We start from the raw sequence: 20,589 nt of genomic DNA, 5'->3' as shown, positions 1-20,589 counted from the left end.
AAAACCGACGTGCGCAGCACAGTTACTTACAGATTCCTGCATGGGGTGACTGAGAGGTTTGTCAAGAGCTGCCATGCTGCTTGGCATGTCTGGGGGATGCGACAGCTGTGGCCCATGCATGAAGTCATTCATAGACGTGCCACCAGGATTCCCATGCGGGAAGTCAAAATTGCCGTGACCTTGGTAACTGTTGCCTAAAAGAGAAACAGATGTGATATGAAACCAAGTATTTGTTTCCCAACATTGATCTCTCAAAGTAACTTGCAGAAGCTGTGCAGCACAGCATCCTCCCTGCACAGAGCCCGGCACCTGCAACGCTGAGCTGACAGCACTGTGCTCCACCGCTGGAGCGAGCTGGAGGAAGAGGGAGGGTACAGCGGCGCCCAGCTTCCAAATACTGGCTGCTGTAATAATTCACGTGCATGCTGTAACTAATTGAAAACTGCTGACATTTTGAAAAACTACCACCAAGTCACTACATAAATTGAACCATGTTGAGAAGTGAAAGGGATATTAAATTCTATGGAGTATTTGTACCCAGAAGCACCTCACTGCAACTGAGACTGACTGCCCAAGTCCCAGATTATTTATAGGACACCTGTGTTATTTATGCCTACGCTTCTAACGCACTCAGTAGGACTGTAGCATTGCTTCAGTTTCTGATGAAGCTAACTGACAGAACTGTTATCTGGAAGATGGCCACAGTACCAGTTCATAGCGCAGCATCTATTTTACCTCTACTGCAGTACAAACAGGCAACTTCCGTTACGATAGTGCAGGAGGCCTTCATGTCTGTCTGGGGTTTGTGATGTAATTTTCCTTGCTCCCACAAAACCTATCAAAATTCACTTGGTCTTCTGCAAATACAACATCAGTTTTCCCCTCCTGGATCCATTCTTCTCATTTTCAGTTACAAACTGGCTGCCTGTAGCATGTGGATATGCACACAAGCAATGAAAAACTAGTGACTTTATGAAATCCACCTAACTTCAGCCTGAAACTATGTTCTCCAAAGCACCAAAATTTCATGCCAATTTGGAATAAATGACCTGGACTTACCATTTAGCAACAAGCCTGGAATCCCCTGCTGATCTGCAGGACAAGCACTGTTTGACCATCGTTGCTATGTTTTGATCTGTCCCACCTCAGCCCAGTGATCTTCACTGGAATTCTAAAGCAAGCATGTATGCCAACTCAGGGGTTTTACTCTCCGTATTTTTTCTGTCCAGATCCCTCTATTAACACTTCCAAGGGAGGTACCAGCTCTGCTGCCTCATTTGCTATGAACAGCAAAAGCTGAACTAAATCCAGTCACCTCTTTCCTACAAGCAGCTGCATTAGACGATACTGAGCTTGCACAGAGAGCCTGCAGCTCGTCAGCTGAAGTGCAGCAGCTTTAAATGCTCGAGTCAAGAAGAGAGTTTGACAAACTGAAGTAGCTGCATCATTTGCTCTTTAGCACAGCTTCACAAGCAGAAGTTTAATCTCAGAGGAATAGAAGTCATTAGCCATGTAAGAGTATTTTGTAAAGAAGTCAGGACTTTGATCTATCATGTAAATACTGCAGAGCCTTACTAATTCTCATTTCGTTAATCTGGAAACTGGATGAGTCTCACAGAATATAGCTGGTCTTGCCTTGCTTCTCAGGAACGATTTATTAGCAGGGAGCTGACTTGTATTACTGAGTACTTGTATTTGCACACTAAACTTCAGTATGCTTACTGTCAAACCCAAATGAACAAACATAAACCGCAGTAGTAATACTACTACTACTTTGCTCTAGAGTACTGCTCATCACAGGACATTACCTAATTCTAAACTCTATGTTTCAGCGTACGTACTGATGGGGAATGAAGACGCAAGGCAGTACGCTCAGGGAGTTAGGGCCATGCAGCAGCACGCCCGCCTCTGTGGCAAGAGCTGTGCCACACGCTGAGGGACAGACCTGTAAAGACGTTCAGGGTAATGTGGCGCTCCCCATTGATACGCCTATTGCAGGGGAAATAGGAGCGCGTGGGTTTCAGCTGCCACTGATGAGTCTGTGAAGCAATGACTACCTCCGCTACAGGATCCACAGGGGAAGGCAGGGAAACAACAGCTGAGGCAGCAATCATTACACAAATCCTGAACCCCACTAAACGTGACTACCCTGTGCGTTCCGGACTGTGAGCTAGAAAGATGACGAAGGATAGATGGCTCTGCTCTCATGCTCTGATTGCACTTCACTCCTACTAAACAAGTAAAAAAATTGTGATTCAGTGCTCTTGGCTTTGTTATAGTCATCATTCAACTGTTTGAAAACCTAAAAAGTTTTATCATCTGTCACCAGTTTTGCAGTCATTGCAGCAAATTAACCATATTTTGTATGCAATCTATGTTTTTCTTCAAACGCCTGCAAAAAGCACATATATCACCTTGTAATCAATTTGGGGATTCTGACGGTGTGAACAGTTGGTCTTTTCCCAGAGCTGAACTGAATCATATCATATTCCTTGCAAAAGAAACAGTCTTCGGTTTCATATTTTCAGAATTGTCACTATAATTGAGTTATTCACAACATACCAGTCATTCGAAAACGTACCTCCACTGCCTGTGTTTAGTTCCTGGTTTCTCAATCTGGCAGCACATGGGGAAAGGAACTCAAAAGTAATTTTCTAATGTAAAGGTGTTTGCAAAGCAGTTAAACGCTCTTTAAAAGTCATCCACTTTCTGGGTGGCCTACCAAATGGCTCCCACCTGGCCACAAGTTAAACCTGGTGGCCGAAGTAGCAGGGTTAATGGGTCAGGTTCTCCACTTTGTAACTTCTGTAGCACTAGCAGCCTTCACTTGAATGAGAGTGCAACAGAAGGAAAATGGACAGAAAAACTGAAGAAAGATGTATATTCTGTCAGGCCATGGACCTATAAGGTAACATACAATGTTTGTTGATTCAGGGAGGGCTGTGTGGCAATAAACATGACAAGCACCGATTTCCTTACTGAAATATATTTTCCTCTAAACAGATTAATCTTAAATGAAAAGACGGACGCAGAATTTCAGAATTGCAGCAAAGTAATTCGCTTTCCTTGCGCATCTCTCTGAGGAGAGGCACTGACATACCCCAACCACAAACCTGACTGAACCACCGACTTCTAGACCGAGCCCCCGGGCGCACAAAGCTGTAACACTGACCTTGGTTACCGTATTCGGTGGAGTTGTTGCCTCCTGGAGGAGGGGGTAGAGACGGGTAAGGTGATGGGCCAGGACCCAAAGCTGCAATCATCTCCATCACATTTGGCATGATCATCTGGCTTGGACTCATGGTCTTAAACCTTTTCGAGGGAATGCCATCTGGGTCATCTTTGATGTGAATATCTGACTTTATAGGGACCGGCCTCCAACTGCAAGTTGGATCAATGGTAACTTCTTCGAACTCTGAGCTGTAAAATAACATGAAAATTTTAGCGCATTAATTGATTATTATTTTTTTTAATCAATTCTGCTGAGGTTTCTGTAAGAATCTGCATGGTAGCAAATGTTCTGAAATGATCTAGTATAACAGAACCTCAAGATCTTTCACTCCTCAAGTGAGTGCGCCAGAAGCAACTTTTCAAAAAGGCAACTGTGAGAGAACATTTCTTTGTTTATCCACACAATGAAATCCAAACATATCTATGTGGTCTGCCACAAGCGAATCAGAGGGACTACTTGTAAAACGAGAGAGCACTTAATCCTCCATTCCCACTCCTCCCTCAGCTCCACTGGGGAGGCTGCCATCAAGAGAGGACCCAAACAAGATCCATTGATTAGATGGTAACTGATTCACTGTATCATGAGCTCCACCAAGGAGCCACAGAACAGAATATTCACGTTCAATCACTAAGAGCTACTTTGGCACGACTAGCTCAGTACTCATCAACAAATCTCCTAGTTGCTTAGTCCTGGATATCAGAAATGAGTAAATTCACTTACTTTTGTATAGCGTTCAGAATACCCCACATATACTGGTCAACCTCCAAGCCCTCCAGCAGAGCAGTTTTACTAGAAAGGAAAAAAACCCCAAACATTAGGTTAGAGTATCGCTACATACGGGTGAAAGAAGGATGGAAGAAGGACAGGTTAGTGATGAAATCAGCAGACTGGGATCCAGCAACTTACTATTTGTAACATATCATTTAGGAGTGATGTTGGGGCAAACAGTTTTGGTTCTACATTTGCATTACCAGGATAATAGTATTCTACACCAAACAGATGAGATAAGGACACATCTACTTGGGTGTGTCCACAAGCTGTTCACATGCTTTAAATCACTTTTCTAGTGAATTTAAAAAATCAAATGAAATGAAAATCAAAGTGAATTTAAATTTGTTGTGAATTTAAAGGCTTTTCAAACATAGCAGATCTCTCCTGTGACTATCAACTAGCGCTAGGACTATTTTATTTTCAAATTGGATCTTTTGGTTTTTTGAGCTGCACAGTAACATGGCTTCAAAGTAACTATGTATTACAGCTATTTAACTTAGTATCAGCACAGATGGGCACGGGCCAAAACAAAAATGGAAATTATTCAGTTATGTAGGCTCTAAGATCTGAATGCAGGTGCTCATATTCGGACAAACAGGACAAAAATTTTGGCTTGGATGTATAAATACATCCATTAAGAAGTAAGAAATCCAATTCTTGTGGTATTTTTAACTGAAGTTAGAAGACAGAAGAGATTCAGGTAGTTCAGAGAAAGCACCTGCACTTTTGGATAAGTATCAATTGTGGACAGTCTTCGAAACAAGCTCATCTCAAGCCTGCAGTGTCCACAGAAGCAGAGAGAACGGAACCTCTCTGCTGCTGTTTATACTGAACGCTGGCTGGCGCAGAGGGATTGAACTGGAGACTTGCAGAGATAAAGTACAAGCTGCTACAGCTACAGCTGCTCGAGCTAAAGAGCCCTGGCTCCTCAGCTGAGGCTGGAACAAACTCATAACCCTGTGGACTCAGCACAGTAGGTTACAAACACTGAACTAGCCTGCAGATGTTCTGTGATTCTTTCTGCCCAGTTAAAACATAAGAATGGGCAGCCTGTAAGCACTTCAAAGCTTTTCGTTCCATTTCTTCTGCAGCATGCTAGCTCTCTGGCCAAAACATAAGGTTGAAAGTACCCCTCTTTTCCTTTAAGCAGTCAATCCAAACTTCTGCTCCTTGGAAATCTTTCACCTTTTTTAAAATCAGCCTTATTCTGGACTAGAATCCTTCCTGCTTTCTGCTCTCACTTTAATTTGCGCTTGATGTTCACTTTGACCTTGGAGGATCCAACTTCATTTCCTACCTAATTACTGGGAAATGTTGCAGTCTCCAAAATTACCCCTCTCCTTGAACACTGCCATTAACTGCATATCTATGTGACTCAAAGCACAGTACCTGAGACAGTTATTTGGCATCCTTACTTAACATGCAGCTGGATGCTGAACACTTTGGTATCTACATATTTCAAGTTCAGTAACTCGGGTGTTACAACATTGATATTATATAAAAATAACTCCAGAATAGACTATCCATTCTTTTGCCATGACATGTTGTTGTCTGGTAGTCGCTTGCACTTCATAATTTAGGGGAAGACAGACTCCAAGTTCATTCATTTATGTGGGTATCCGCCTTATCCATGTAAATATTTGAGCTTCTTTTGAACTGCACACACTGACAGCCTGGAAGTGACATCTTGCAGACTATGAGTTTTGTTATCTGGTTTTAAATTCCTAATAATCCAGAGTGTTCCCTCAATTTATGAAACACTGCAAGAATTCTCACTGGACTTTACGCTGAATTTCCTAGCACTTCCATTTTCTCCCCTCCATGACCTTAAATATGATCTGAATTTGGTCAAATCGCACACAACTGCATTTCATGTAGCACGGTTGCACTTACTTGCATACTGGACACCTCCAAGTTCCTCTTTCACAGTTCAGTTGCAAGTAAGATTCCAGATCAAAGCACTAGAAAGAAAAAAAAAAAAGAAAGGAAATCAAAGGAAAATGCTGTATTGACTGAATCAGCTGGACAAAAGTAAAACTGCCACAAAAAACCCCAACTTACTAGCACTGAAAACTAAACCAAATTAGCTTGCTTTTTTCCTCTACATTAAACATACATATATTTAACTACATTAAGAGACAAAAAGAAAGCCCATTTCATGAGCTGCTTTCATGCAATAACCAAGCTGAAGGTGCTGTAACAACACATAGCTGAGGGAACACTGCCCGGCCACTGGCATCTACTCACTTGTACATGCTTGCAGTCGTGACCCCTTGCTGGGAGCTGAATCCGCCGGAATGTGATCGGACACTTCAGAGACACTTTAATAGCAGTTTGCTCTACTCCATCTTCCCCATTTAGTGTCGCGTTGCCAGAGGAAGCTGCTACACTGCTGAAGTTCCTCTTTACTGTTGAGGAAGAAGGTAGACGTATGTGTGAGAAAACACAGAAATCTGAGAGACCAACACTTCAACCTGTAAGGGCCAATTTAATGGACAATTTATCCACACCGGTGTATTCTGTGTAATTTAGAACATTCTCGTGAATGGCCAAACCATCACACACAGGCGTATCAACTATACCCTCAACCCAATAAGTGCCATACAAGCACTTAAAGCAGCCCTAAATAAAGAATGATCTTTCTGCACACGGCTTTTAGGTAAGTCACAAACAAATATGGGGGGAAAAGCCAGAGAGATTCTCCTGGAATGGGAGAGTCTTCGCTGGCAACTAAGCTTGTGTCCGTGGTACTCTGTTACCCCTACCCAAATAGCCCTCACACTTGAGCATACAGAGAATGTAATCTATGCACATGACGTTCTTGAACTTCCTGACAAGTACAGCTTAAGGTTTTCAATAAGCAAGTAAATCCTGTGCAGGAACAGCTTATCACAAGGGAACACAGGCATTCTGGAAAGTCATCACCCATACAATGAAAACTCACTCTTGGTGATACAATGTTCTGCGGGGAGGAGACGTTTCTTTAGTAGACCTTGAAGTACAGAGCGAACCGATGGCCGGTGTACTAACTGCAACACGAACAAGTGTGACTGAAAGAAAACACATTTTGTTACCAAGAGAACCAACCACGCAGGGTAAATACACTGCCGAGCAGAGCAGCACGCTTCCCTCGGACACAAGGCTTCCCTCAGAGCCCGACGCGTACATACAAAGGCCGGTTCTGCTCTGCTGCGCACATGCGCTCCCTTAGGGATATTCTGCACTGCGCAGCACAGTGCTGCGTGCTCCAGGAGCATCACGTATACAAGGGCTTTAAAGCAGCAAAGATTTTCTGCATTTTCTCCCTCCTTAATAGTCAGAATACATAGGCCTGACATACTCTTCTCTGACATCAGGGCTTATTTTTAAAACCCTGGATTCTTTGACACAGTCTAGCCTACCTGCCTGCCCTCAGACTACGCTGGAAGTTGCAAAAACGATTTGCTACTGATGTGTCTGGAACCAGCTGAATCCTCCCCAATACAGAGCTCGTTGTGGATTCACAGGATGCTGCCCAGGCTCTTAGTCACCAGATAAATGACATTATGCAGAGAAACATCAGTGTGAGGTAAAGCAAAATGGGTGGACGGCTTCTTGTCAAAGTGCCTCACACCGCGACCTTGGGAGAGGTAGCAGCTTGTTTTATTGTCAGTGACAACAGAACAGTCAAAAGCTCAGACTCTGTGTGTCTAACAGTCTGCATTAAAAACACAGTGCCTGCAGTACTTGTCCACAAGAGTAACTAAACCATGGAAAAGGAGAAAGGGGAAAGTCGCATGGTCTAGACTGCATCACGGAATATGAATTTTTATCTGAAAAGCTATTTGGAAAATCACCACCACCACCGACTATGGTGTTAACATTCTCCTGTCAAACCAAACATACTTTAATACCCTAGGTAAGTAAAATTAGTACTGGGCAACAGTCTGCATCACAATAACCTACTTGTACATTAATACACTGCAGCCGCCTTGTTACATAGGCACCCGCTGAACGGGTAGGAGATCCACCTCCCCTCCTCCTTAGAAATCAAGCCTTTTGAGAGGCCTCGGAAGGACACCACTACATTCTGCAATAATTTAGCAGCAAAAATTTCTGTATTAGCATTCTGACTCTGTCAACATCACCAAGCAAGCACCTTACCAGAAAAATGCATGGAGAAAAATGGAGTAAGGCTCTTTCAGCTAAGGCAACATTTGTGAACTGTACTAAATAGCAAACTCAGCATCAGCAGCTGCAGCCGTGAGCTCAGTGTACTTACACAACAACATGCTGTGACTGTAATTTGAATCGTGTTTCTCCCTGGCTGGCAGACGTGCTTTAGGTGCAGAGGTTTATGAGATGTCTTGTTGTCGCCACGCTCGATGGTAAGCGGGGTTGCATTAACGCTGACCTGGACTGAAGCTGGCCAGTTTGTGTTCATTTGTCTGTCTTCATGGTGATAGCACTTGAACTGTAATTCCAAGTCAGACCTGTACAACAAGCAATAAATCTTCCTTTAACTTTGCTTTCACATTGCAGAGGGAGGTTGTTTTGATGCTAGTGACGCTTTTTCTTTATCAATCAGATTATTTTTCTAGAATTACTGCCAGTAAAGGATATAACATACTTTCTTCATAAAAGCCCTTAACAGAAGCAAGTTATGATGAATTAATGATGCAAGCATGCCACAAAGTTGTTAATATTTTATGCTTATAAATGACTTTCCCAAGGGAACATGTCAAACCACTTTGCGGAACTAGACCATGGAATGACCCTGCAGAAAGTAGAACGTTAACTTCAGGTAGGTCCTTCCTGTGTGTTAAGAGTTAAGAACAAGAATGTGACTCGCTGCTGTGGGTTGTGCTGGAAGACTTTGGATTCTTCACTACTTCAGAGCATTTAAGAAAGCATTTGAACAAAAGCTTGTCAGGCAAAGTAAAAGTACAGCTAATCCCACCTTGGAACAGGTAAATCAACTAAGATACAATGACCCTGTATCTCACCCCCTGTGTTTCTGTGACGCTAAATTAACACAGCTGTGGATTAAATTACCCAATTTAGACCTCCTTTCAGAGCAAGAATTCCTCCTGCCTCTCCAATAATAACTTCCACACACTATTTAGCTCCTCAAAAATTAGTTTTATAACACCTCCAAAAAAAGAAGAGGCTGAGATTAAGCTAATCACAAATTAAGTGGGTAGAGACTATGACTTCAGTCTCATACATGGATGTTAACCTTGTGTTAAGAATGAGTAATTTGAAGGAGAAATTTAAAAGAACATGATTGAACTGAACTGCAATGTCAGGATTCTGCTGTTCAGAGCAGCAAAAGACGGCTGAATGTTTACCTTTCGTGCCTGAAAATCTAGGTGCTCATTCCTTCACCACGCCTGAAGGAACATATCTTTGTAAAATCTGTAAGGAACAGCTCATTCAGGAGATCACCACGTTAATTGCCATTTTCCTTATCCAAAACCAGAGATTTCAACTCTGACTTAACACTGTCTTTTCTCGATTTCAAAATATCAAGGTTTAGCATGGATAAAAACATGTTTGGGTTTTTTTAAAAAAAGGAAGGTATAGAATAGAAGTTACCTGACCTTTCAACATAATCCGTCTATATGAAGTCTTTCCAGGCTTTTTTTCAGTATTCTATTAACAATTTTTTTGAAAGCTTTGTCTGCAAGACCCACTGGAGATTCTCACCTCATGAGAACACACCGCAGTCACCCAGACCTGGAGGGAAGCAAGGCTTGGTACCTCTGCTATAAACCCCAAGCAGGTGGAGCGTGTTCCTGAGGACTCCTGAACGTCACAGAGCAGTGACAGAGTTCAGGAGACCCTTGTTCTTAGCACGCAGTGCCTCCACCGCGGGACACTGTTAATAACTGAGCAGTGCTAAGAGTGAACCAGCTTCAAGGAGACATTTTCCCTGCCTTCAACCTTTCTCCTTCTCATAACCATGAAAAGTTCCCAGCGGGGAGAAAAATAGTTGCATTGCTATTCATTATGTGTGTACACGTGAGAGGTTTTGCCGAATATTTTAACTGGCAGACAAATATTCAGAATTGGCTCGATTCCACCATTCACTATAAAACCAAAATCCATCCACACATGTGTCTAATTCATTTTTCTGGAGTCCATCCAGCCCTGAGTTAAATGTGAAATGACTTCATTACAGGACCATCCATTCTCCCCACTATTAACGAGCTTTTCAAAACAGCAGACCTGAGCACAGTTTACCTATGAGTCTTCATTAAAATAAGTTTAAATAAAGGCTATGTGTTTGGTGAGCTGAGGAAGAAAGAATGAACAGATATTAAGAAACAGCCTCATGCCTCAGTGCAGCACTATAAATCTACTGAATGAGCCAGCACAATCCCCAGTAGTGATTACTTATTAATAAGAACCGGCAAATAACTGCCAAAATTCCCTCTGCTGCGAGTACTCCACGATAATGAAATGCAAGTAAGCAATAACTGACCTCAAAGTTAGGTGTTAATTATTGGATGTGGTCTGCCTGCAACCTCCCTCCCTCCCAGCCCCCAGGCTACCTCAGGGTAGGGGGGCACCGTGGCCGCCAGGGCTCCTGCATCCCACAGCAAGCCTCAGCTTTAGAGCCAGAGCCTGTCCCTGGGGCGGGGAACTGAGCCCATCTCTCTGCCCACCTCATGCCCCCCACACCATGAAAACAGAAGTCTCAGGTGGATTCCAGTTAAGGGGAAGAAGATCCTCACAGGGTAAAAAGCTGAAGCTGCAAGTTATCAATGACATTAAGGCCAAGGGGGGTGTGGTCCAGGCTCGGGAAGAAACTGTGATGCAGGCGTAATGGAAGATGTGCTTAAGATGCTGCGTTTTACCATCTCAGCTGCTACACCTGTGAAACAACCTCCATACACGATCCTGAGTAACTAACCAGATGCACAGAGACAGGCTGAAACAATATAATCAGCAGCCAGGACAAAGACTGAGATACTTTCTGAGAAAAACAGAACAAGGAGACAAAATTACTCCATGGTATTTGAAAATACACAAATTAAAAAAAAAAAAAAAAAGAAAGAAAGAAGGCTCTGTCTGTCTGTCATTTGATCTAAAATCCTTCCGTGAGCACAGTGGAATCAGGACCTAACCTGGAATCACTTATGCAGATCCATGTGAATTGGAGCAAAGTACCACCTGGGAAAACTATTCTTACGTTCTGGAAAGCAGTACCCACTGCAAGTGAAAACCAGAAGCCTTTATATGCAGAAAGCTATGCTCTAGTATTTCTGACCTCTGCCCTTACTTGCGGAGCCATAGGAGAGGGAGAATTCAGAAAGTTGGTTTCCAAAGTCTGGAGGATCTAAGCCCTTGGCTTTCCAAATGATTTACTAAACCTCTAAATCAGGTCCTTCATCAGTGTGTTATTTTTCGTTACCAGACACTCTGCACCATTTAATGTAAGCATGAACTGTAACAGCCCTGCGTAGTTACTCCTGCAACTAACATTTCATATGCCACAAAGCACCTAGGACTTCAGAGTCTCCCAAATGGAAATTTGTACCAGTGTTGGTCATGCACGTCCCACACCAGTTCCACCCAGAGAAGGATGTAACAGTTGCAGTGTTTTTTTTCAACACTGCATACCCCGCGCTATCAGCAAGGACATGCAACACAGATCAGGAAGCATTTTTAGAATGTGTTGTCTCTGGACAGGTGAGAGTATCTATGAGTTTAAAGGGCATTTTTCCTATCGAGGCCACAATTTTTAAAGGTAAAATCATGGCACACCTCAATGAAGTTCATTGGGCCTGCCATTCCTCCATCACCGGGTGCGAGACTTGCTCGCAGCAAGGCTGAGCTTACCTCCACATCAGCGTCTGATGAACAGTTGGTCGTAAGTGAAAGACATGGTTACTGACTGCCAGGTTGTGTTCCAGCCGGAAGGGCTCCAGTACAACACCATCTCTCACAGGAAACGTCAGACGCAGCTCATCGTTGTGGTTGGCTGGGATCGAAGAGGGAGAGAAAGCGTGAACTTTCCCTTTAGCATCTGCAGTGCAATAACAATGTGTACATTTATACAGAACAGTAACAAATGGCACAGTGATCTCCTACTGGGTCTAACTTAGCAGGTTCATACACACAAAAAACAACATCACAAGTAACTACATCTGATACAAGTGACAGGGCTCAAACTGATAGAGATGGCAAACCAAAGTCTTCTGTTCTCCCATACTTAACATCAGGACCTTAGTATTCTGGCCACAAAGAGAAACCAGGCATGGTAAGAATTCCTGGGTTTTATTACTGCACAGGTTCTGTGTCCAGGCTTACTCTGTTGGCAGAAGTCTGACAACAAATCTTTTAATTATGGCAAACTGCTTGTTTTCCCCACTTTGAACTGGGACCAACATTACCCAGTTAGTTCCAACAGTTTCAACAGCTGACACTACCCAATGACCGAAGACACTGGTATTCAGTTACTATCCGACCCTGTAACAGGAGCCTTTGTGGTACCTTACAGCTGGTCTGTAAAGCCCAAATGTCTTTATATGCTGTGTTCTTGCCCAAGTAACACTGCAGGCCACCTTCCTCCACTTTTCAGCTATCCTGAACTCCAAACACCAGTTGCAAAGTGCTAACGCAGCAGCAGTTATTTTACATAAAACATATAGGTTCTCCCAGTTCCCTAGTAAACGATATCTCCGATTGTTCATCAGCCACTTCAAAATCTCAAACATCTTGTGCTAGTACACAGTCAGAGATATCTTGTTATTCCTACCCCGTTCTCAGCCAAATGTAGCTGTGATGCTGAGCCATTTTGAAAGGGACATATATCAATTTTTGGCATACTACTGAATATTCTTAAGAAGCCTGTATGGATCACAACAGAGACACCACTATAAATATTCACATTTTATGCTATTCGGCGGTGATGTTCAATGAATGGCTTTGCCCTTGAACAAAACAGACCACAGGTATGGAAGTTCATACCACAAACAAGCCTAACAAGCACACATAACGCAACCCAAAATCATGTGTTTTATCCTCAGGAAGCATGTCGAAGGATTACTTCAGAAGTAAAATCCTTACAAGTTTACCCTGAAAGAACTTTTCTGATACTCTGTTTTAGGAGGGGATACCAATCTTTTCTTTCCTGCCCACTGCCTCTAGTGAGCCTGCACTGTGCTCACCACTGGTCACAACCTCACAATCTCCCAGAGCAGCCATCACAGGTAGTTCCCAGGCTCTGAAAGGTACGTGGCAGAGAACAGAGGGACAATAAACAACTGTGGGGCATTCTGTTTGCTACTCACTTGGAGGCGGTGGTAAAGCATTGATATTTGGTTTAATGTCAGGTGGGAATGGTGGTTTGACATCCTGGTTAGGTGACAGGTATGGAGGAATATTGCTCCCTGGAGTCATAGGTGGCGTGGGGTTTCCTGGAACAGGTGAATGAGGGTAATTTGCCACAGGTACAGGCCTTGATGGCTAGAAAATAAATAACATCACATTGTTATTGCAGCCTGAACGTAAGAATAGCAAGCCTGGTGAACTGCACTGCTATCAAACACCAAAGACAACAAACAAGGTAGGGGAGGCCCCTCTGTCTCCAGAAGGACAAGAAACCACGAGACATCCCGTGAGGCCTTTGGGGAAGAGGCAGACTAGGAGAGCAAAGCCGGAACTGAAACCAGCAGGTCAGCCAACTTAATTCAGGCCATGACCACATTCAAGCAAGGCTGCCAAGAGGCTTATCACATTCCTCTGAACGCTCTTTCCAAAACCAGCCAGCCATTCGCTTCAGTTTTTCCACACCACCCCAACCCACCCAGCCCTTTGTATCTCTTTGGCTTCCTCCCAAAACAGCCCCAGTGCACAAAAGCCTACATGAAAAACAAAATCCAAAGATGTGCAATTAGAATGTCTGTGTCTCTTTTACTTCCATCTACCCTGTCTTCCACTCCTGTCCAACTAGTCTACCCAGAGTGAAAGCTCTGGGGGTCAGGGGATGTCTTATTCTGTGTACCTACAATTTGAGTCTGTTCTTAGTTTGCTGCCAAGTAAAAAAGGCTAAGAGAAAAAGGATAGTTAAGTATGAATAGTAGCTCTAGTATAAAAACATCATTGGTTTTTTGTCTTCTAATTAAGGGGATGGTTGCAGTTGACAGAATAAACCAGTAACCATGATGCAAAGGAAGCTGACATTAAACAAAACGGCAATTGCATGGCACTCTTCTCCCAATAGCTCCTGTACCACAAGCACATACACATGAGAGTGTCAGAAGATGAAAGCCTTTACAAGCAACCAAAGCATCAGGACTTCAAATCTGATTCTGTGTCTAAACGCTGTGCAGCATGCTAGCCCAGGACACAGTGAAGTACATAACAGAGCTGCATTCTGAAATCTTCAGTATTTACATCTCCAACCACCTTTGCTTTTTTCTTTAACACATACAGTTACTATCTGCATAATCACTACAATCCAAAGGTTCAAGTCCTGTCTGTGGCAAGCTGGAATTTCTCCCCTAGCCAGGATAACCTCCCTTTGTTAGAACTATCCTGTAAACAAAAAACTTGAACCCCATCTAAAATAAACAAATGTAAAACATATTAAAAATATCTGTCATTTAAAAACTTCACAGAGATCTTCTGCTGTTATTTCAGTGTAAAGTGACTGCACTGGAATTACAGTAGCTGAGGATCTGTCTCCTCCTCATGTCCTTCCTGGCAGTGTACTGCACAAGCTGCCCAATGCAACAGGTGTTCCTTTGGGTACCACAGTGGACAGCTTGGTTGCACACAGAACAGATGCTCTACAGCAAAGGGTTTTGTTTTCCCTTTTATTTCAATGGTGTTTTCCATTCAAATCACACCGGAACAATTCCAATTCAACACCAGCGTGCAACTTAAGATTCTTCCAGCCTATATTCAAAATCAGAATGTAGTCCAGAGGCTTTAACAGCTAATGCTTTAAGAGCAGGTCAGCCCATCAACAGCCCTCTCCGTTTGTATACTCACTGGAGTACCTGCGTGTAAAAGATCGCTTTTGTGGGTACTTCAAACCTGGCAAACCTCAGCAGGCCCTCAGTACAAACTCCATTGGAGAACACCAAGTGCTCAAGATGTATCCACAGAACAGCTTTTAGGCAACATTTTAACAATTCTAATTCTGGCCCAAAACAAGCAGCACAGAAGGAAAAGGAGAAAAGGGGAAGGGAAGAGATCTAAGAAAGTCAGGCAAACTTCAGCTCAAAGATGAGTTCTACAGCTGGAACAGCTTTTAAGTTTGGCCTGGCTTAATCCAACAGTGACCACTGCAGGTCTGAAACTGGGACACTGCAATGTGGAACTTGTTTACTACAAATTTCCAAAGTTGTATTCTTCCAGGGTGCCATGAATCGGTGAAAGTATTACACCTGAATCCCATTAGGTACTTCTTTTCACATGCTATTTTTAAAGCGAAACCACCATTTTCTTGTAAAAGCCTCTAATGAGCTGCAGTAACATTCGATTTTCTTTATGAACTGCTCTGAAGTTAAAATGTGATTTGGCTTATTTACTTGACTCTGCGATATCCAAAACATTAGTAAAAACACTGTGCTTTTTTCTCTTGCCTCTAATTAAGTAAAAGCAGTATCTATGAAGTCATTAATGTGATTTCATTCATAAATGCCTACCAGAATGCAACAAGTTAATCTAAAAATTCTTACCTTGTAATACTGCCCCATGTTGACCGTTGGAGGAGGGTACTGCCCTGTGTTTTGCTGGCTTGGCATCCTTTGTCCAGGATAGTTGGGAGACGTAAGGGGTCTTGGAGGGTTGGGAGTGGGGTACTGACCAGGCTGGTTTGGAAACTGGCTATTTGGTCCATACTGCTGGTTTCCATAATTCGGCTGTTTCATGACAGAGGTGAAATAAGACAAAGATCTGTTGTACGCAAGCAGCTTTCTTGAATGGATTATCAACATACATTCAACAGTGGAATCAAAACAAGCACAAAAAAACCCCTCCAGGTGAACACTCCTCAACTTAGTGCCACTCATGCCTAAACCAAGGCCCTGGTGGCTGGAAATCAATACTCACTCAAAAACATCAAGGTCCCACAAATAACCATGTACCTTAACGCACCCAGACTCAGCCTTGCAGTGCTGTCAAAGGGCACTGTGCTCGAAGAAACCAGAATTACAACCAGATGCAATGTTCATAAAAACTCTGTTTTTGCAGGTGCTACCAGCCCCCACCATGGGGCTCCTTTTCCAAATGGAGAATGGGAGCACAATGAGAAAACATGATGTAACAAAAATTAAACTTTGGAATGGGCAGAGCATAGAAGCTGTGTTGTTCATGGCTCTCTGCTCGTCACAACTGCCCTGCTGGCCTTGTGCTAGGGTTTGTAGCAGCATCCTACAATTAAAGAGAAGCTATTACTAGTCATAAACAACCTTGCTAGTGCTAGCTAGTGCTGTGCTGCAGTTTTGGAATCTAAGTCATGAAAATGGAACTTTAAAGATAATAAAATGTCAATTTGAAACAAATCAAGTGATTAATAAGAAGTTTCAAAAATGAAGCTTTCAAAACCCAATAAGCAAATAGCATCTATAGGATGTGCAGAATTCCAGACCAGCAAGCATGTAACATTTAGGGCACTATTCAGTACTGACTTCTTGGTAACATGATCAGATTCACATACAATGAAAAACCTGCTTCTGAAGCAGCCAAAAGGGATTTACAGGCTTCCTTAAAATATGAAATCCGAAGATAAAAATTATCTGAACAGGCCACATTCTGTGTTTTCTTAACTGAATTGTAGAGCAAGTGGCTATATTTACAGTGTGAAAAGCTTTCCCAGAGAAGCAACTCCTGCAAAAAACATTTCACTAATTTTATTACTGATTTTTTTTTTTTTTTAATTTTAAAAAAATATCTTTCCTTCAAAAAATAATAGTTTGCAGATCAGGAAAGAAATGTAGCTCAACAATATATGTTTATTTTCTGCATGTCATGGTACTCTTTTCTGGGTGTTTCCTATAAACTCTTATTACCATTATTATAGTCAGGGCAATATCATAATATTCAAAGCTCTACACCTGGAGTTATAGCTGCTGTTGTCTCAGTTTAATACAGAATTTCACCAGGAAGTTCTCTCTGAAGCTAGTAACTGGCAGCTAGATTTGTAAAGACAGTTAGGCACGTACAGATGCTGAGAGAGAGTTGGTGGAGTTCTCAAAAGCTTCTACTGCCCGATTCACACCAATTGGAATAGTAACACGCACTGGTACTTTTTAAAATCCAAAAGCTCATCTGTCTACATCTTTTGTTGTCTAAATTTCTTTAAGATTTTGACCCAAGTGTTTTGCCCAAGGTCATAATACAAGTCCATGGCAATGTAATTTTGTCTACAAAGCCACTCAGACCTCATATAACAGCATGGGAACTCAGACAGAAATACCACACTGCAAATAAACTTATATTAGATAAATGCTGTCACAGAGGGACTGGAGTTCAACATGATTTATATTCATCTCAGTGCCTATGAAAACCAAGCCTCAAGAAGTTTGGAAAGCAATTGGTCTTCAAAATAAATGTTATTACTATTGGTATTTATACAATATATGCCCTGTATTTCTTTTAAACAATAAAACCACCCAAGAAAATGCAGATCACGTATGTACTGGCCTCAAATGAAGTATTTCACCTTCAACATCTCTTTTAAGTTGTCACGTTAAATAAATCCACTCCTGTGAAGGAAGTCTACATAAGGTCTATGAATTCACCATCTAGCATGAGAATCTTAAAGTGACACAGTGAGGGCTCAGCTGGTTTTGGGACTTTCTTGGCTTTGACGACTGTCATCTTGACTAACATAGCAAGGGCCAACCAGAACACTTTAGAAGCTCACAAGGAAGAGCTGCTGCCACTTCTAATTTCACGGCAGCATTGCAATCAAGGCTGGAAAAAGATGTACATATGTCACAGGGATGCACGCCACGCATTACCCAGCATGTTGCAACCTTCAGTCAAAATAATCAAGTAGGCAAAATACACTTTATTTTATTACCTCTCCTGGGTATGGTCTCTTTATGCCCTGTATAGGCAAAGACTGGGGGCGTGGGCCTGGGTAGGCTTGCTGAGGCATCCTCTGCCCATGGGTACTGAAGGGACTCATTCCAGGAGGCCGAGGCTGGTTCATGCCCATGGGTGGCCCACTCATGCTGGAAGGCGTCATTCCTGCTCCCATGCTTGCTGGGTTCATGTTGCCAGGCATAGAAGCAGGGCCACGAGGACCAGGCTGGTTCATAAACTGGTTGTTGTAAGCCTGAGTTGGACCCATCTGGAAAGAGGAACAAACCTTCAACGGAAGAAGAAAAAAAAAAAAAAGAATAAAATGCGACATGCATTTAAAATGGGAGGAGGGAGCTGAACATGCTTTTGAGGCAGGGAAGACGGGGAGGATTTATGTCGCATTTTCCTTTCAATGGTCTCCAACATTTGATGGGGGTGATGTTACTTATAATAACAGTCAACTGGAATTGTAGAACACATAAGAGAGTAAGACATTAAGTCTAAGGTAAGCAATTAAATCGTTTACATTGGCTAATCTACTACTGTAAGGTAACAAGTTAGGAAGTTGGCTGTGTAAGTACAGCACAACACTACTAAACCGCTGTGCTTCTTTACGTTATATGGCATATGGGCCCATATACTTTAAAACTCAGAGACGTAAAACAGCTGAGGAGGAAAAAACCTGAACCTGAATTGATCAAACCCTTGTTTATTTTAAAAAAAAAATTATCTCATGACATGCTGGAGGCTACGGATCACCAGAAATGCACGTCTCATATAAGCTGTTCTCATAGAGAACATTATTAAAAGGTAAATCTCTTTCCTACTGTTGTTTCCTTGTTTGAAGGAAAAAACCCAACCAACCAACTGTAGTTGGCAAAGTAAACAATTACCCAAGCGGTACAAAACCTATTCCAAGATTCTGGAACATTTCACCAGGTACTCAAATTTAGAGGTTCACAGAGCTGGCAAAGGCAGCAGTAATATATCATGTCAGACGCAGCTGTAACTTTGGGTAATCTTGCAGGTTTTTTTAAGGGGCAATCTCCAAACTACAAAACACAGTTAGGCAAGATTTATTGGGAAAAACACAGGAGACCGACTCATACCTCCATACACACATTCCAGCAGTTTCTCATAAGCATTTATAACCATGCTCATCTCATGCACAAAAGAAAAATAGAGTAGGCACCCTAACAAACAAGGGAGTAAGAAGGACAGCCCAATTCCCTGTAACAGTCCACATCAGGCAGGTACAAAGACGTAAGGGTTGCTCTCTTACCGGTCCATACTGGTTCATGTCCTTATTCTGTGTTTCCTGAAGGGCTGCTACAGTGGCTGTAGCTGTAGCTGTTGCTGTAGCAGCTGCAGCTGCAACTGCAGCAGCGGCGGCAGCTGCAGCTGGCTGGGTAAAATCAGCTGGCGGCCTCGTGTGGGGGGGGATCCCCATTCCTGCAGGGGTATTTGGGCCTCCGGGATAACTGAAAGGGAAGGAAAGAAAGAAAGAAAGAAAGAGAGAATTAAAATGTGCCTGGTGGATTTTGGTTGGAACATTGGTGTGATCCTCATCTGGAGCTGTTCCAAACCCACGCATTAATGCCTAATGAAAGCCAGCAGGACAGGGAACTGGGTGTGTACATGAGCTACAAGTGTTGCTCAGCTGCAACTGTCACAGGACTGCCACCGGGACTGCCAGGTACCCCCAGCAGTTCTTCTGGGGGCCAGTGAGCTGCTTTGCAGCTCTGTAGTGTACTGCAAAGCTGAACTGAAATCCTGAAAGTTAATGCATGCTCCACTTCCCCATAGCGTAGGGGCAGACTTCACAGCAGCATGAACAGAGAGCCTCCTCCACTACAGCGCGGCCAGCTGCCTCAGTGGCGAGTTATGCAAAGCGTTCCCGATGTAAAAGCATTCCTCCCTGAACCTTTGCAGAAAGGCCAGGAGAGACCCAACGCAATCAGCTCTGCTGGATCCCACACAAGGTATTTTTGCAGTTCCTACCCAGCTCTCCTGTTGATCTTAAGATAAATTAAGCTAAACCGTGCCTTTCCCACTCCAAGACATGAACTATCCTTAGAATATGGGCCAGTATACTGTGCCCGTTTTGAAGATGTTAATACAAAGCTGAAGAAACTTTCTGACTCGCTCAAGGTCACCCAGCAGACCAGAGATGAAAGAAGAGATAAGTTCCCCGAGTCCCAGGCTTACATTCACACTAGACTGACTATGCTAACAACCTTTTCAGCAGGCTTTGCAGAGGGACCCTTCAATAGCGGTTTCAGTTAAGTGCACTTGCCACCTTTGTTTACCAAGCACAGACACAGAAAGGCAAAACGTAACAAAACCCAGGCTGTTAGTTTTGGCTTATTTCACTAATGTGGCATTTACTTCCCCAAAATAAATACACAGCTTGCCCATCTCGCTACAACAAACATCTCTACCCCCAACTCTTTTCAAATTCCTGCTGTGGAGTAAGTCTTTGGGCAGAAATATCCCACTGCATAGGAAGCTACTTTGCCTAAATACTCAAGTTTATTCCTCCATATGCACGTAGA

General features: G+C 42.9%; 1 protein-coding gene across 10 annotated transcripts in view; it reads right to left on the bottom strand.

The window, feature by feature from the left end:
• ZMIZ1 (zinc finger MIZ-type containing 1) overlaps window positions 1-20,589 on the bottom strand; it is a 307,342-nt gene that overhangs the window by 14,393 nt on the left and 272,360 nt on the right. For 7 of the 10 annotated variants that reach the window (XM_055798721.1, XM_055798767.1, XM_055798732.1 and 4 more), the window contains 12 exons: window positions 19,317-19,515; window positions 18,030-18,320; window positions 15,682-15,864; window positions 13,285-13,459; window positions 11,831-12,017; window positions 8,265-8,475; window positions 6,948-7,053; window positions 6,251-6,411; window positions 5,897-5,964; window positions 3,953-4,021; window positions 3,173-3,420; window positions 31-194 (listed from right to left, as the gene is read on the bottom strand). In XM_055798721.1, coding sequence (XP_055654696.1) covers window positions 31-194; window positions 3,173-3,420; window positions 3,953-4,021; window positions 5,897-5,964; window positions 6,251-6,411; window positions 6,948-7,053; window positions 8,265-8,475; window positions 11,831-12,017; window positions 13,285-13,459; window positions 15,682-15,864; window positions 18,030-18,320; window positions 19,317-19,515 — 2,062 coding nt within the window. The remainder of the gene's footprint in view (window positions 1-30; window positions 195-3,172; window positions 3,421-3,952; window positions 4,022-5,896; window positions 5,965-6,250; window positions 6,412-6,947; window positions 7,054-8,264; window positions 8,476-11,830; window positions 12,018-13,284; window positions 13,460-15,681; window positions 15,865-18,029; window positions 18,321-19,316; window positions 19,516-20,589) is intronic. The other 3 variants (XM_055798747.1, XM_055798739.1, XM_055798753.1) reach the window with 3 other exon arrangements.

Source organism: Falco peregrinus, chromosome 1 (assembly GCF_023634155.1).
Source record: "Falco peregrinus isolate bFalPer1 chromosome 1, bFalPer1.pri, whole genome shotgun sequence".
Lineage (NCBI taxonomy): Eukaryota > Metazoa > Chordata > Aves > Falconiformes > Falconidae > Falco > Falco peregrinus.
The sequence above is the reverse complement of the archived record's forward strand: the minus strand, read 5'-3'. Positions and strand labels throughout refer to the sequence as shown.